The sequence below is a fragment of the Haliotis rubra genome, unplaced genomic scaffold, assembly GCF_003918875.1.
Source record: "Haliotis rubra isolate DU_JTF1 unplaced genomic scaffold, ASM391887v1 Scf551, whole genome shotgun sequence".
In the NCBI taxonomy this organism is placed as follows: Eukaryota; Metazoa; Mollusca; class Gastropoda; order Lepetellida; family Haliotidae; genus Haliotis; species Haliotis rubra.
In genome coordinates this window covers 206,152-221,810 of record NW_025767248.1, presented here as the reverse complement: position 1 = coordinate 221,810, position 15,659 = coordinate 206,152, and the positions used below count along the sequence as shown (strand labels likewise).

The following is a 15,659-nucleotide window of genomic DNA, read 5'->3' as shown; positions in this document are numbered from 1 at the left end:
ATATTATCCTGGATTGATGGTGGCTAGTGATATTATCCTGGACTGTAGGTGGCTAGTGATATTATCATGGATTGTAGATGGCTGGTCATATTATCTTGGACTGTAGGTGGCTAGTGATATTATCCTGGATTGTAGGTGGCTAGTGCTATTATCCAGGATCGTGGGGGCTAGTGATATTATCCTGGATTGTAGGTGGCTGTAATTATTGTCCTGGATATTATCCTGGATTGTGTGTGGCTAGTGATAATATCCTGGATTCTTGGTGGACGGTCATATTATCCTGGATTGTAGATGACTAGTGACATTATTGTGGATTGTAAGAGGCTGTAATAGTATCCGGGATTGTAGGTGGCTAGTGATATTATCCGGGATTGTAGGTCACTGGTCATATTATCCTGGTCTAGTGATCCTGGTATGTTGGCTAGTTGTATCCTGGTGTGTGGGCTGGTTGTGTTATCCTGGTATGTGGGCTGGTTGTGTTATCCTGGTAATGTAGGCTTTTTGTGTTATCCTGGTAATGTAGGCTGGTTGTGTTATCCTGGTATGTAGGCTTTTTGTGTTATCCTGGTAATGTAGGCTGGTTGTGTTATCCTGATATGTAGGGTTTTTGTGTTATCATGGTATGTAGGCTTTTTTGTGTTATCCTGGTAATGTAGGCTGATTGTGTTATCCTGGTATGTAGGGGTTTTATGTTATCCTGGTATGTAGGCTGGTTGTGTTATGCTGATATGTAGGCTTTTTGTGTTATCCTGGTATGTAGGCTGGTTGTGTTATCCTGATATGTAGGTTTTTTGTGTTATCCTGGTATGTAGGTTGGTTGTGTTATCCTGATATGTAGGTTTTTTGGTTTTATCCTGGTATGTAGGCTGGTTGTGTTATCCTGGTATATAGGCTGGTTTTGTTATCCTGATATGTAGTTTTTTTGTGTTTTCCTTATATGTAGGTTTTTTGTGTTATCCTGGTATGTAGGCTGGTTGTGTTATCCAGATATGTAGGTTTTTTGTGTTATCCTGATATGTAGGTTTTTTGTGTTATCCTGATATGTAGGTTTTTTGTGTTATCCTGATATGTAGGCTTTTTGTGTTATCCTGGTAATGTAGGCTTTTTGTGTTATCCTGGTACAGTTTCTGTGCATTCACCCCGCCGCGACAGATAACAACTTTTGCGTTTTCAATGATGATAGTTTCTTAAACAACTTTTTTGGTGGAGTCTGGAAACTTTTTAAATATAAGAAAGCTGTTGGGTATTAGTAAATGATAAACATTTGTACTATTTATATTTATGTGGCAATTTTGTACAATGATAAAATTTGCAATTCATCAGTCTGTTTCTGACTCAAACGGACTGTATGTAGGCTGGTTGTGTTATCCTGGTAATATAGGCTGGCTGTGTTATCCTGATATGTAAGCTTTTTGTGTTATCCTGGTATGTAGGCTGATTGTGTTATCCTGATATGTAGGCTGGTTGTGTTGTCCTGGGCCCCGTTTCACAAAGCTCTCATAAGACTAAGATCTCGTAACTTTCCAATCTCCTATGCTGTAACATTGACTTATGATAGTCGTAGCGCTACGAGAGCTTTGTGAAATGGAGCCCTGGTATGTAGGCTGGTTGTGTTATGCTGGTATGTAGGCTGATTGTGTTGTCATGGTTAGAAGGTACCGTATAGTCTTTCTTGTCATGGTATTTAGGTGTCTGAGTCTGGTGGTTGTTTTCAATGTGACTATCACAGTGTACCACGTTGCTGCTGCAGGTTGTGTCAACTCTGTTCATTCCAAAGGCCGCAGTGACTGTTGTGCTGTGTGTCATCATCTACACAACAGTTTGTGTCACGGAAAAGATCTTCACGCAGGACATGCTCAAGAGTGTTGGTCTACACTATGACATGGTAAGTCTGCCAAAGTGCCCCTGTTGTCATGTAATGAGTTTTATTCAAATGTCTTTTCTGCCTTTTCTGGTCCTCTTTGACAGTTCCTTGTGTTTCATTGTTCCCAGAACAAGTACCTGGGCCTGCAACAGGAAATGATCAACAGCCGGATCCTCTCTCATGCGGAACAGATCAACAGCGTAGAGTATCCGTCTTACCAGAGCTGGATGGTTGCATACATTGAGCGACACCAGCGCATCCTTGAGGTGCACCGACAGGAGCTGGAGGCCATGAGGTCGGTCCACAATGAGACATATTGTCGCTACCTGACCCACCTTGGGATGAATGTGAATTGTTCCGCCCCTGAGGACACTGTCCACACCTACCGGATCTCCACACCTGGCTGTCGCTTTGCTCCTGTGTGGCCCAACTTCTATTTCAGGTAGTCATCTGTGTTATTACCTCCCTTGTACCATTCGGAATGTGTAGGTAGTCACAAGGACCAGATTGGTAAGACAAGGACTGGATCAGTAAGACAAGGACCAGATCAGTAAGGCAAGGACCAGATCAGTAAAAAAAGGACCGGATCAGTAAGACAAGGACCAGATCAGTAAGAGAAGGACTAGGTCAGTAAGACAAGGACCAGATCAGTAAGGCAAGGACCAGATCAGTAAGGCAAGGACCGGATCAGTAAGGCAAGGACCAGATCAGTAAAAAAAGGACCAGATCAGTAAGGCAAGGACCAGATCAGTAAGGCAAGGACCGGATCAGTAAGGCAAGGACCAGATCAGTAAAAAAAGGACCAGATCAGTAAGGCAAGGACCAGATCAGTAAGGCAAGGACCAGATCAGTAAGAGAAGGACTAGCTCAGTAAGACAAGGACCGGATCAGTAAGACAAGGACCAGATCAGTAAGACAAGGACCAGATCAGTAAGAGAAGGACTAGGTCAGTAAGACAAGGACCAGATCAGTAAGACAAGGACCAGACAAGGACCAGATCAGTAAGACAAGGGCCGGATCAGTAAGACAAGGACCAGATCAGTAAGAGAAGGACTAGGTCAGTAAGACAAGGACCAGATCAGTAAGACAAGGACCAAATCAGTAAGACAAGGACCGGATCAGTAAGACAAGGACCAGATCAGTAAGAGAAGGACTAGGTCAGTAAGACAAGGACCAGATCAGTAAGAGAAGGACTAGGTCAGTAAGACAAGGACCAGATCAGTAAGACAAGGACCAGATCAGTAAGACAAGGACCAGATCAGTAAGACAAGGACCAGATCAGTAAGGCAAGGACCAGATCAGTAAGACAAGGACAAGATCAGTAAGAGAAGGACTAGGTCAGTAAGACAAGGACCGGATCAGTAAGACAAGGACAAGATCAGTAAGAGAAGGACTAGGTCAGTAAGACAAGGACCAGATCAGTAAGACAAGGATCAGATCAGTAAGACAAGGACTAGAAGTGGTTCCAGAGTTGTGTTGATTATGTGACTGTGTTTCAGGTCACCAAGTTACAAGGACGATATTGCCGACCAGCAGCTGAAGACCATCCTGGAGGGGATGAGGCAGATCATCATTAACACTTGTCAGACTGTTGCTGTCTTCATGTCCATTGTTGTCCTCAAAGAATTGTTTGGGGTGGTTCTCTGGATCTTTATCAGAAGGTGAGCTAAGGAGGTGTTAGTGGCAATGTTGATCTTAATCGGAAGGTGAAGTGTTAGTGGCGATGTTGTTGATCTTCATCAGTATGTGAGTTAAAGAAGTGTTAGCGGCCACAGTGTTGATCTTCATCAGTATGTGAGTTAAAGACGTGTTAGCGGCCACAGTGTTGATCTTCATCAGTATGTGAGTTAAAGAAGTGTTAGCGGCCACAGTGTTGATCATTCTCAGATGCGGAGGTGAAGAGGTGTTAGCGGTGATGGTGTGGATCTTCATCAGAAAGTTGGTTAGTGGACAGGAATTAGGGGACATCTTCATATGTTATGATGTGCATGATCCAGTGAAACTGTATGCAAAGCAGATATGCAGAACAGATGTTGTAGTGTCATATAGTGTCATCTCAATATCATTCATACCAAGAACAAAGCTTGATGACTTCACAACTCTGGATGTTTGTGTTTCAGATCTGGATTTGTGAGGTTAAGGATCATCTTTGAAACAACAGAAGAACAAACAATCCGAGATGGCTGAAGTGCTCCTGTGGACTCAAGAAATACCACTTAATGGACGACACTGGTCACCTGTGCCCCCAAGGCTGATTATGCATGTCTAGATCTGATTCACCTGTCTGTGATGACTACTGCTCTCCTTCTGATGTTAGCTAAAGATTGCTCTGACTAACAGTCTGTTTCTTGTTGGGACACAGTACATGAGTATCGTGACATTCCCAGCATGCTATTGTCAGTGTCACAGCCAGTCTGCTGATGGTTTCATCTGCTCACTCGTGACATGTGACCAACTTAGGCTTCAGGGACTGCAGACTATGGAACTGGAACATCTTGGTACAGAAATAGGATTAGCAAAGGATGGCAGATTTTCCTGAGAAGTTGTGTGTATGGGTGCTGCACAGGGAGGTTACTTTGATTGTTAATTGCCTTGCTGCACAAGATTGACCAGCTGCCTTACACTGCAAGGGAGACAACTCTGGCCACCCTGACTTGCAGATCCTTCAGTCAGCTCAACATGATTTCCCTGTGCTATTTCTCCTGCCATGGGCACAAGGCTCACTGTACATGCGCCTATTGTTGTGGTTATGACAGTAATCTCCAATTCTGCTCATTTGTGCCATACAATTTAACATGTCTCCTGCATGTGTGGACCCATGGTGGGTTTGTGGTATATCTGTGTATAGCAGGTAGTCCTGCTGTCCATGTGAGTGGGCCTGTTGTGAGTGGCCGGGGTTATCTGTGTCATATCTTTGGTCTGGCTGTTCTGCCTCAGGACCTGTGGATTTGTATGTATATCTGTATATAGTGTAGTCCTGCTGTTTGGATGGGTGGGTGGGTATATCTGTGTATATCATGGAGTCCCGCTACATGGGCCTGTGGTAGGTTGGTGGGTATATCTGTGTATATCATGGAGTCCCGCTACATGGGCCTGTGGTAGGTTGGTGGGTATATCTGTGTATATCATGGAGTCCTGCTACATGGACCTGTGGTAGGTTGGTGGGTATATCTGTGTATATCATGGAGTCCTGCTACATGGACCTGTGGTAGGTTGGTGGGAATATCTGTGTATATCATGGAGTCCCGCTACATGGGCCTGTGGTAGGTTGGTGGGTATATCTGTGTATATCATTGAGTCCCGCTACATGGGCCTGTGGTAGGTTGGTGGGTATATCTGTGTATATCATTGAGTCCCGCTACATGGGCCTGTGGTGGGTTGGTGGGTATATCTGTGTATATCATTGAGTCCCGCTACATGGGCCTGTGGTGGGTTGGTGGGTATATCTGTGTATATCATGGAGTCCTGCTACATGGACCTGTGGTAAGTTGGAGGGTATATCTGTGTATATCATGGATCTGAGCTTGGATGTAAATAGTGCCACCATTTTTTTTATCCATGATGTGGTGTCATGTTATATTGTTACAACCTGTTGTCTTCATGAGGTTGTTGTTGTTGTTGTTGTTGTTGTTGTTGTTGTTCGTGACATGTACAGCAAATCCAACTGTTACAATTATGTCTACATGTGAGTGTAGGTTCCCAGCTACATGATGGTGCAAGAGTGACTGGGGTGTTGAGATGAGGATCAAGACAATGACAAGTTTGGTGTTTCTGACAGAAAGATGGGATGCCATGTTGTGTCAGGAACGTGAGACACAGGGCAGGATATGTTTGAGAAGGAGACAATGACAAGGCTGGTGTTTCTGACAGAAAGATGGGACGCCATGTTGTGTCAGGAACGTGAGACACGCGCAGATTATGTTTGGGAAGGAGACAATGACAAGGCTGGTGTTTCTGACAGAAAGATGGGATGCCATGTTGTGTCAGGAACGTGAGACACAGGGCAGGTTATGTTTGCATGATGTGAAGTAAATCTTACAAACATCCTAAATTCACTGCACCATGAATTGTATATCTTACTGTGTTCTGTGACTATGTATGTTTTTCCTACTTCACATGTACTGGAGTTTTTTACAAATTAGATTGTTTTAAAACGTTTACTTCCAACTAATTAGGAAATATTTTCTACCCTCTCATTGTTGTCTGTTTCAGTACGTTTTATGTTATTGCTCTGACTAAAGTGAATAAATGTGAATCAAATCACAGAATAACATCCAGGCCTTTTTGTGGTAATTTATGGTCAGTACTAAGCCATTTTATTTCGAAATGGAATGGCTATGGTACATGTGTGTGTCAGTGTAATGTCACTATAATCAGAGTGACCCTGATCTGAGGACAGTGCACACTTCATCAGACCCATCAGAGCTTTGCTGAGCAGATCATGAGCATGGATAAATATTCATAAGAACAGACTATGATTGCCAGTACCGACACGCTGAAAAAATGTTTGAATAGAGAACTTTGTATTAATCTTGTGCTGTGATGCTGAAGAAAGATACAGTACAACCAGATATTATTGAGAATTTAATTTTTTTCACTCATTACTCACGTATTAAATGTGAATATTAGCAGAACATAACTCCAGATTTAAGACAGTTTAACAGTTAGTATTTTGTCAAGTCACCATGGGCAGCAATGCAGGCTTCAATGCAGCGGGGCATACTACTGGTCAAAGAAGTTAGAAAGTCGTGGTCCATGCTGTCCCAATATCGGACCACCTCTTCTTTTATTTCAGCAATATTTCTTATTGACACTATCCATCAAAAGTCCCCAAACATTTTCTATTGGATTTAGGTCAGGGCTATAGCTTGGCCAATCTAATAATGTCATATTTTGGGTCCGAAACCAGGCCTGTGAATGCATTGAACAATGTTTTGGATGGAAGTAAATGTCCCTCGAGAATATCTGTGTACCCCTCACTGTTCATATTTCCTTCAAATACACAGAGGGGCGTTGCCCCTAACACAGATATGCCACCCCACACATTAAATTTCGGACTGTACTTTGGGCGCTGATACAAAGGTTCAACCTTCGCTCCTTTTGTTCAGGTTTCATGATCGGTGATGGAACTCCTCAACTTTTCTGCCAACCCATTGCATGCAGCTCAGTTCTAATTGTCTCCTTATCAATCATATCCAGCCTTAAGTTTTCTAAACTCCTTCGTTTGTTTTTTAGAAACAAGAATACCAAGCCGCCTCCTGTCACCGACAGTCAATTTTCTGTGCCTACCTGCGCCTCCCTGGTGCTAAATGCCATATCCATTTGCAATATTTTTCAAAACACGATAAACAGTGGACAAAAGGATGCCTGTTCTACTTGAAATCACATTAGCTGATCTGATGTCCTTGTTATAATCCTCTAAAATCAACTTCCTCTTCCCTAAATCATCCATACTGAGGATCACTGAAAATGTCGTCTGCTAGCAAGTAAACAAAGGGGGATAACTCTTCACGGACTAATGAAAAAGGATCAACGGAGTTGTTTCTCTTGAATGAAACCAAGCACTTGATAGCTGGTCACGGTTGTTTATACTAGAAATCCAATTAAACAATCAATAATTTATGGTCATACTATATTTATTCAACTGTCAAAGTCTGTTGAAGACTTTCTGAAATGACCAATAATGGCAGGATGAGATTTTTTCAGTGGTGCGAAGAATAAAGAATGTAATATGATGGTTAGTATACTGACAACCATGTGCCCCAGTTAGTATAGCGACAACCATGTGTCCCAGTTAGTATAGTGACAACCATGTGTCCCAGTTAGTATAGCGACAACCATGTGTCCCAGTTAGTATAGTGACAATCATGTCTCCCTGTTAGTAGAGTGACAACCATACGCATGTGTCCCAGTTAGTATAGTGACAACCATGTATCCCAGTTAGTATAGTGACAACCATGTGTCTCAGTTAGTATAGTGACAACCATGTGCCCCAGTAAGTATACTTACAACCATGTGTCCCAGTTAGTATCGTGACAACCATGTGTCCCAGTTAGTATAGTGACAACCACATGCCCCAGTTAGTATAGTGACAACCATGTGCCCCAGTTAGTATAGTGACAACCATGTCTCCCAGTTAGTATAGTGACAACCATGTGTCCCAGTTAGTATAGTGACAACCATGTGTCCCAGTTAGTATAGTGACAACCATGTGCCCCAGTTAGTATAGTGACAACCATGTGTCCCAGTTAGTATACTTACAACCATGTGTCCCAGTTAGTATAGTGACAACCATGTGTCCCAGTTAGTATAGTGACAACCATGTGCCCCAGTTAGTATAGTGACAACCATGTGCCCCAGTTAGTACAGTGACAACCATGTGCCCCAGTTAGTATAGTGACAACCACATGCCCCAGTTAGTATAGTGACAACCACGTGTCCCAGTTAGTACAGTGACAACCACATGCCCCAGATAGTACAGTCACAACCACGTGTCCAAGTTAGTACAGTGACAACCATGTGCCCCAGTTAGTATAGTAACAACCGTGTGTCCCACTTAGTATAGTGACAACCACATGCCCCAGTTAGTATAGTGACAACCACGTGTCCCAGTTAGTACAGTGACAACCACATGCCCCAGATAGTACAGTCACAACCACATGTCCAAGTTAGTACAGTGACAACCATGTGCCCCATTTAGTATAGTTACAACCATGCGCCCCAGTTAGTATAGTGACAACCATGTGCCCCAGTTAGTATAGTGACAACCATGTGCCCCAGTTAGTATAGTGACAACCATGTGCCCCAGTTAGTATAGTTACAACCATGTGTCCCAGTTAATATAGTGACGACGTTGTTTCCTAGTTAGTATAACAACAACCATGTCCCAGTTAGTATAGCGACAACCACGTGTCCCAGTTAGTATAGTGACAACCATGTGTCCCATTTACTATAGTGACAACCATGTGCCTCAGTGAGTATAGTTACAACCATGTGCCCCAGTTAGTATAGTGACAACCATGTGTCCCAGTTAGTATAACGAGAACCATGTCCCTCAGTGAGTATAGTTACAACCATGTGCCCCAGTTAGTATAGTCACAACAATGTGCCTCAGTTAGTATAGCGACAAACATGTGCCCCAGTTAGTATAACGACAACCATGTGTCCCAGTTAGTATAGTGACAACCATGTATCCCAGTTAGTATAGTAAAAACCATGTGCCCCAGTTAGTATAGTGACAACCATGTGCCCCTGTTAGTATAGTGACAACCATGTGCCCCAGTTAGTATAGCGACAACCATGTGTCCCAGTTAGTATAACGAGAACCATGTGTCCCAGTTAGTACAGTGACAACCATGTCTCCCAGTTAGTATAGTTACAACCATGTGCCCCAGTTAGTATAGCGACAAACATGTGTCCCAGTTAGTATAACGACAACCATGTGTCCCAGTTAGTACAGTGACAACCATGTGCCCCAGTTAGTATAGTGACAACCACGTGTCCCAGTTAGTATAGCGACAACCATGTGCCCCATTTAGTATAGTGACAACGTGTCCCAGTTAGTATAACGAGAACCATGTGTCCAGGTTAGTACAGTGACAACCATGTGTCCCAGTTAGTATAGTTACAACCATGTGCCCCAGTTAGTATAGCGACAAACATGTGTCCCAGTTAGTATAGCGACAACCATGTGTCCCAGTTAGTACAGTGACAACCATGTGTCCCAGTTAGTATAGTTACAACCATGTGCCCCAGTTAGTATAGTGACAACCACGTGTCCCAGTTAGTATAGCGACAACCATGTGCCCCATTTAGTATAGTGACAACCACATGTCCCAGTTAGTATAATGACAAACATACGCATGTGTCCCATTTAGTATAGTGACAACCACGTGTCCCAGTTAGTATAAATGACAACCATACGCATGTGTCCCATTTAGTATAGTGACAACCATGTGTCCCAGTTAGTATAGTAACATCCATCTGTCCCAGTTAGTATAGTGACAACCATGTGCCTCAGTGAGTATAGTTATAACCATGTGTCCCAGTTAATATAGTGACAACGTTGTTTCCTAGTTAGTATAACGACAACCATGTGTCCCAGTTAGTATAGCGACAACCATGTGTCCCAGTTAGTGGTAGGGCTATCATGTGTTCCAGTTAGTGGTAGGACTTCCATGTGTTGCAGTTAGTGGTAGGGTTACCATTTATTCCAGTTAGTAGAGGGCTACCATGTGTTGCAGTTAGTGGTAGAGCTACCATGTGTTCCAGTTAGTGGTAGTGATACCATGTGTTCCAGTTAGTGGTAGTGCTTCCATGTGTTCCAGTTAGTGGTAGTGCTACAATGTGTTCCTGTTAGTGGTGGGGCTACCATGTGTTCCAGTTAGTGGTAGTGCTACCATGTGTTTCAGTTAGTGGTAGGGCTACCATGTGTTCCTGTTAGTGGTAGGGCTACCATGTGTTCCAGTTAGTGGTAGGGCAACCATGTGTTCCAGTTAGTGGTAGGGCTACAATGTGTTCCAGTTAGTGGTAAGGCTACCATGTGTTCCAGTTAGTGGTAGGGCTACCATGTGTTCCAGTTAGTTGTAGTGCTACCATGTGTTCCTGTTAGTGGTAGGGCTACCATGTGTTCCTGTTAGTGGTGGGGCTACCATGTGTTCCAGTTAGTGGTGGGGCTACCATGTGTTCCAGTTAGTGGTAGTGCTTCCATGTGTTCCAGTTAGTGGTAGTGCTACCATGTGTTCCAGTTAGTGGTGGGGCTACCATGTGTTCCAGTTAGTGGTAGGGCTACCATGTGTTCCAGTTGGTGGTAGTGCTACCATTAGTTGCAGTTAGTGGTAGGGCTAACATGTGTTCCAGTTAGTGGTAGGGCTACCATGTGTTCCAGTTAGTGGTAGGGCTACCATGTGTTCCAGTTAGTGGTAGTGCTACCATGTGTTCCTGTTAGTGGTTGGGCTATCATGTGTTCCAGTTAGTTGTAGGGCTATCATGTGTTCCAGTTAGTGGTAGGGCTACCATGTGTTCCAGTTAGTGATGAGGAATTCCATGTGTTGCAGTTAGTGGTAGGGTTACTATTTATTCCAGTTAGTGGTAGGGTTACTATTTATTCCAGTTAGTGGTAAGGCTACAATGTGTTCCAGTTAGTGGTAGGGCTACCATGTGTTCCAGTTAGTGGTAGTGCTACCATGTGTTCCTGTTAGTGGTGGGGCTACCATGTGTTCCAGTTAGTGGTTGTGCTACCATGTGTTCCAGTTAGTGGTAGTGCTACCATTAGTTGCAGTTAGTGGTAGGGCTACCATGTGTTCCAGTTGGTGGTAGTGCTACCATTAGTTACAGTTAGTGGTAAGGCTACCATGTGTTCCAGTTAGTGGTAGTGCTACCATTAGTTGCAGTTAGTGGTAGGGCTACCATGTGTTCCAGTTAGTGGTAGTGCTACCATGTGTTCCAGTTAGTGATAGGGCTACCATGTGTTCCAGTAAGTGGGAGGGCTACCATGTGTTCCACTTAGTGGTGGGGCTACCATGTGTTTCAGTTGGTGAGGGGGCTACCATGTGTTCCAGTTGGTTGTGGGGCTACCATGTGTTCCAGTTGGTGAGGGGGCTACCATGTGTTCCAGTTAGTGGTGGGGCTACCATGTGTTCCAGTTAGTGGTGGGGCTACCATGTGTACCAGTTGGTGAGGGGGCTACCATGTGTTCCAGTTAGTGGTGGGGCTACCATGTGTTCCAGTTGGTGGTAGTGCTACCATTAGTTGCAGTTAGTGGTAGGGCTATCATTAGTTGCAGTTAGTGGTAGGGCTACCATGTGTTCCAGTTAGTGGTAGTGCTACCATTAGTTGCAGTTAGTGGTAGGGCTATCATTTGTTCCAGTTAGTGGTAGGGCTACCATGTGTTCCAGTTAGTGGTGGTGCTACCATGTGTTCCTGTTAGTGGTAGGGCTACCATGTGTTCCAGTTGTTGGTAGTGCTACCATTAGTTGCAGTTAGTGGTGGGGCTACCATGTGTTCCAGTTAGTGGTAGTGCTACCATGTGTTCCAGTTAGTGGTAGGGCTACCATGTGTTCCAGTTAGTGGTAGGGCTACCATTAGTTGCAGTTAGTGGTAGGTCTACCATGTGTTCCAGTTAGTGGTGGGGCTACCATGTGTTCCAGTTAGTGGTAGTGCTACCATTAGTTGCAGTAAGTGGTAGGGCTACCATGTGTTCCAGTTAGTGGTAGGGCTACCATGTGTTCCAGTTAGTGGTAGGGCTACCATGTGATGAGTTGTTTACAATGTGTGACAATATGCCTTGGGGGACATCGTGCCTCGTGAACCTGCAAAAAAACCCGATGGGCTGATTGATTCTAATGCTTGTTGTTGATGGCGCATCTCATCACAGGAGATATCTCGGCCTTCACAACACGTGTATCCATGTGTCAGGATGTGACAGGAGATGTTTCAACCTTCATAACACGTGTATGCGGGTGTCAAGATGTGACAGGAGATGACTCGGCCTTCACAACACGTGTATCCAGGTGTCAGGATGTGACAGGAGATGTCTCAGCCTTCACAACACGTGTATCTGGGTGTCAAGATGTGACAGAACATGTCTCAGCCTTCACAACACGTGTATCCAGGTGTCAAGATGTGACAGGAGATGTCTCAGCCTTCACAACACGTGTATCCGGGTGTCAGGATGTGACAGAAGATGTCTCAGCCTTCACAACACGTGTATCCAGGTGTCAAGATGTGACAGGAGATGTCTCAGCCTTCACAACACGTGTATCCGGGTGTCAGGATGTGACAGGAGATGTCTCAGCCTTCACAACACGTGTATCCGGGTGTCAAGATGTGACAGGAAGTGTATGAAGAGTTCCAGCTGGGCTTACACTCACTCACTCTTGCACGTCACTTTAGCTTTCAAAACGGACATTCAACTAATGCTGAATGCGTGGCTAGAGTGGGGCGTGGCTAGAGTGGGGCGTGTATCTGTATGACTAAATTAGCTGTGGTAAACTGTTCTCTCTACATCACGAGGTTTAGTTCAATTATTCACTGCATTTCCTTCCTGAAGCTCCACAACACTGCCGTTGTCACGTTCACTGCTATATACGCACATGGAAATGTATTAGGATTTTACAGTTTTACCCACTCCAGCATTAGGGAAGTGGATTATTAGAGTGTGGATATGTCGGGTTTTCCTAGATCGATAAATCGATGATATATCATTGTTGTGAGGACAATGAGATCCGGAACATACTTCCAGTGACAGGCAATAGTGAAAACAGCCGCTTACACTGGTATGCCCCAGAATGTGGTAATGGCACACACATTATTGTTAACATGTCCTGTATGTCTCGAAATATGAATTGCTGTACAAATGATTATGTGCAAATCATGTGCTGTATTAAATCATGAGTTGAAATTTAGTCACATGCTGAATAACGTATTTTGTCACATGAGTGAGTGAGTCACCTAGAGGCAGTGATGACCCGTGGTATTCAGGGCTAGAATTGGTCTTCAGCAAACCACGTTTGTCGTAAGCGGCAACTAACGGGATGTGGTGGTCAGGTCAACGTGGTTAATTATGTCATCATATCCTAATATCGTAGATCAAGGGTCATAACGTCAATCATAGGAATCATCTGACCCGATTATTTACAGAGCAGAAACCAACCAGTGACATATTGGTGTAATGATCGTTTCTGTCACGTATATTTATAATCCAGTAGCGTGCACATTAGCTATCTATATATAAACATGACTCCACGTGACTACACAGCAGAATCACGTGGGCTGACCATTGTCCTTCACAAAGGACCCGTTCTTGTTATATTAATACACGCGTGTTGCCTGCAGGTGGAGGTTGTTCATGCCGTGCTGATGTCGTGTATTCTGTGTCCTGCAGTTCCACCGACTGGGTTCCAACGTGGACAATGTGGACAACTCTTCACAGAAAATATACTTAAATTATTATTATTATTATATTATAGTCCATTTGTACCGCGCTATTTCCATTCACAAAGCGCACAGAATTAAAAACATAGTCACTTGAGATGAAACTAGTAATCTGGATATGACAGTTTGAAGTCATGTAGATTTTAACAGTTTTTCAAACATTCAGGCAGTTCGTTCCATGCCTTGGCGGCAGCATACTTGAAGGTTCTCTTCCCGTAGCTGGATCGTAATGTTCTCACGGGGATGTAGGGCTGAATCAGTTATATAGTGCGGCACTTGGCCAGTACGAACCCTTGAAAACAAACAGAGATGGAATACACTGTCGACAATGTGAAAATAACCCGCAAAATAATAGGCATTTTATTCAAACAAAGTTACTGGTAAACATTCTAATATTGAAGTTTTACCCATGATTTGTAAACTGTGGCAGATAACCATTCAGGTTCAGACAACACGTATAACTTATAGATGACATGATCTGCTAATACCAGGAGACAGGAACACGGACATTCAGGTTCAGACAGCACGTGTAACGTATAGATGACATGAGCTGCTAATACCAGGAGACAGGAACACAGACATTCAGGTTCAGACAGCACGTGTAACTTATAGATGACATGAGCTGCTAATACCAGGAGACAGGAACACGGACATTCAGGTTCAGACAGCACGTGTAACTTATAGATGACATGAGCTGCTAATACCAGGAGACAGGAACACGGACATCACAAGCTCGTGACACAGTTTCTGCTTCAAGGCTGACATATTGCACTCTCCCACCCATTGGGTATGCTGTTGTTTACTGCAGGAAATGGCCACCACTGAAGAGGGTAAGACCACTACGGGTTTTTTTTACCGTCAAACACCTTTGTGTCGAGCTTGAAGTTTCGACACAACGGTGATTGTACATAGAGATTATTACATGAACAAGTATGTGATACGATTTATACGAAACGAATGTGAAATTTTGCACGAGTTTCGCCTTAGACGTATGACACACTTGCTCGAGTGTAATAATTTCTTTACTATCCATTTTATTCATGTACATTTGTGCAGTAAAACACGGTAAGCAAGCGTGATTGCTCTGTTAATTGACGTCACACGTTCAATCCTTTTATTATGCCTTTAATTTTGATTTTTCATTTGTTTTAAAACATGAACCATATGCATGACGTCAACCTCACACAGAAGGTTCAGCTTTGTAAATTTCTCAAACACTCGAACTCGGGGAAGGTCCGAGGACGTTCGGGCTGCACTGGCGATTTTCCATTGTCAACCAACATGGAATAGGAGTGTTAACACTACAACAACACGTCATCAGAATATCATCAGTATATCATCCGTCTGTCATCAGAATATCATCAATATGACATCAGTATATCATCAATATATAACAAGTTTTATGGATAACAACTTCTTTATTTTCGTGAGTGCGACGTTTCGATACAGATTCTTGTACCGTTGTCAAGCAAGAGTGATACATGAAGTGTAGGAGCTGCATATATATACTGTATATAACAATGAAACAACATAATAGACAAAGGAAACAACATAATTGCCATGATTGGCTAAGCAGTAAGCTGATGAAGCCAGTAAGTACATAAAGGATAGTGAGTGGAAGCCAGAGATGTAGTACAATGAGATGTTTATACAATGGATGCGATGTTTATACAATAGACTGGGCTTGGTGGAGGAGTGGATCATAAGCAGATGGAATGAAGTATCCTTGGTCACGGTTGATGGTAGGCTTGTGGCGTTTGATGTGAATGGCTTCTGTGAGCTTGCGTTTAGTGAAGTCCGTTTGGTTGTTGGCGAGAATGGTGATGCCGGACCACTCTATTTGATGATTGGGGTTGGCTTT

At 43.5% G+C, this 15,659-nt stretch overlaps 1 protein-coding gene across 2 annotated transcripts in view; it reads left to right on the top strand.

Annotated features, from left to right (window-relative positions):
- The window catches only part of LOC124253779, a 227,888-nt gene extending 223,147 nt beyond the window's left edge, over positions 1-4,741 (top strand). For both annotated transcript variants that reach the window (XM_046687612.1, XM_046687611.1), the window contains 4 exons: positions 1,751-1,885; positions 1,993-2,306; positions 3,364-3,525; positions 3,985-4,741. In XM_046687612.1, the coding sequence (XP_046543568.1) occupies positions 1,751-1,885; positions 1,993-2,306; positions 3,364-3,525; positions 3,985-4,051 (678 nt within the window). In that variant the 3' untranslated portion in view covers positions 4,052-4,741. The remainder of the gene's footprint in view (positions 1-1,750; positions 1,886-1,992; positions 2,307-3,363; positions 3,526-3,984) is intronic.
- The last annotated feature ends 10,918 nt before the right edge of the window (positions 4,742-15,659 follow it).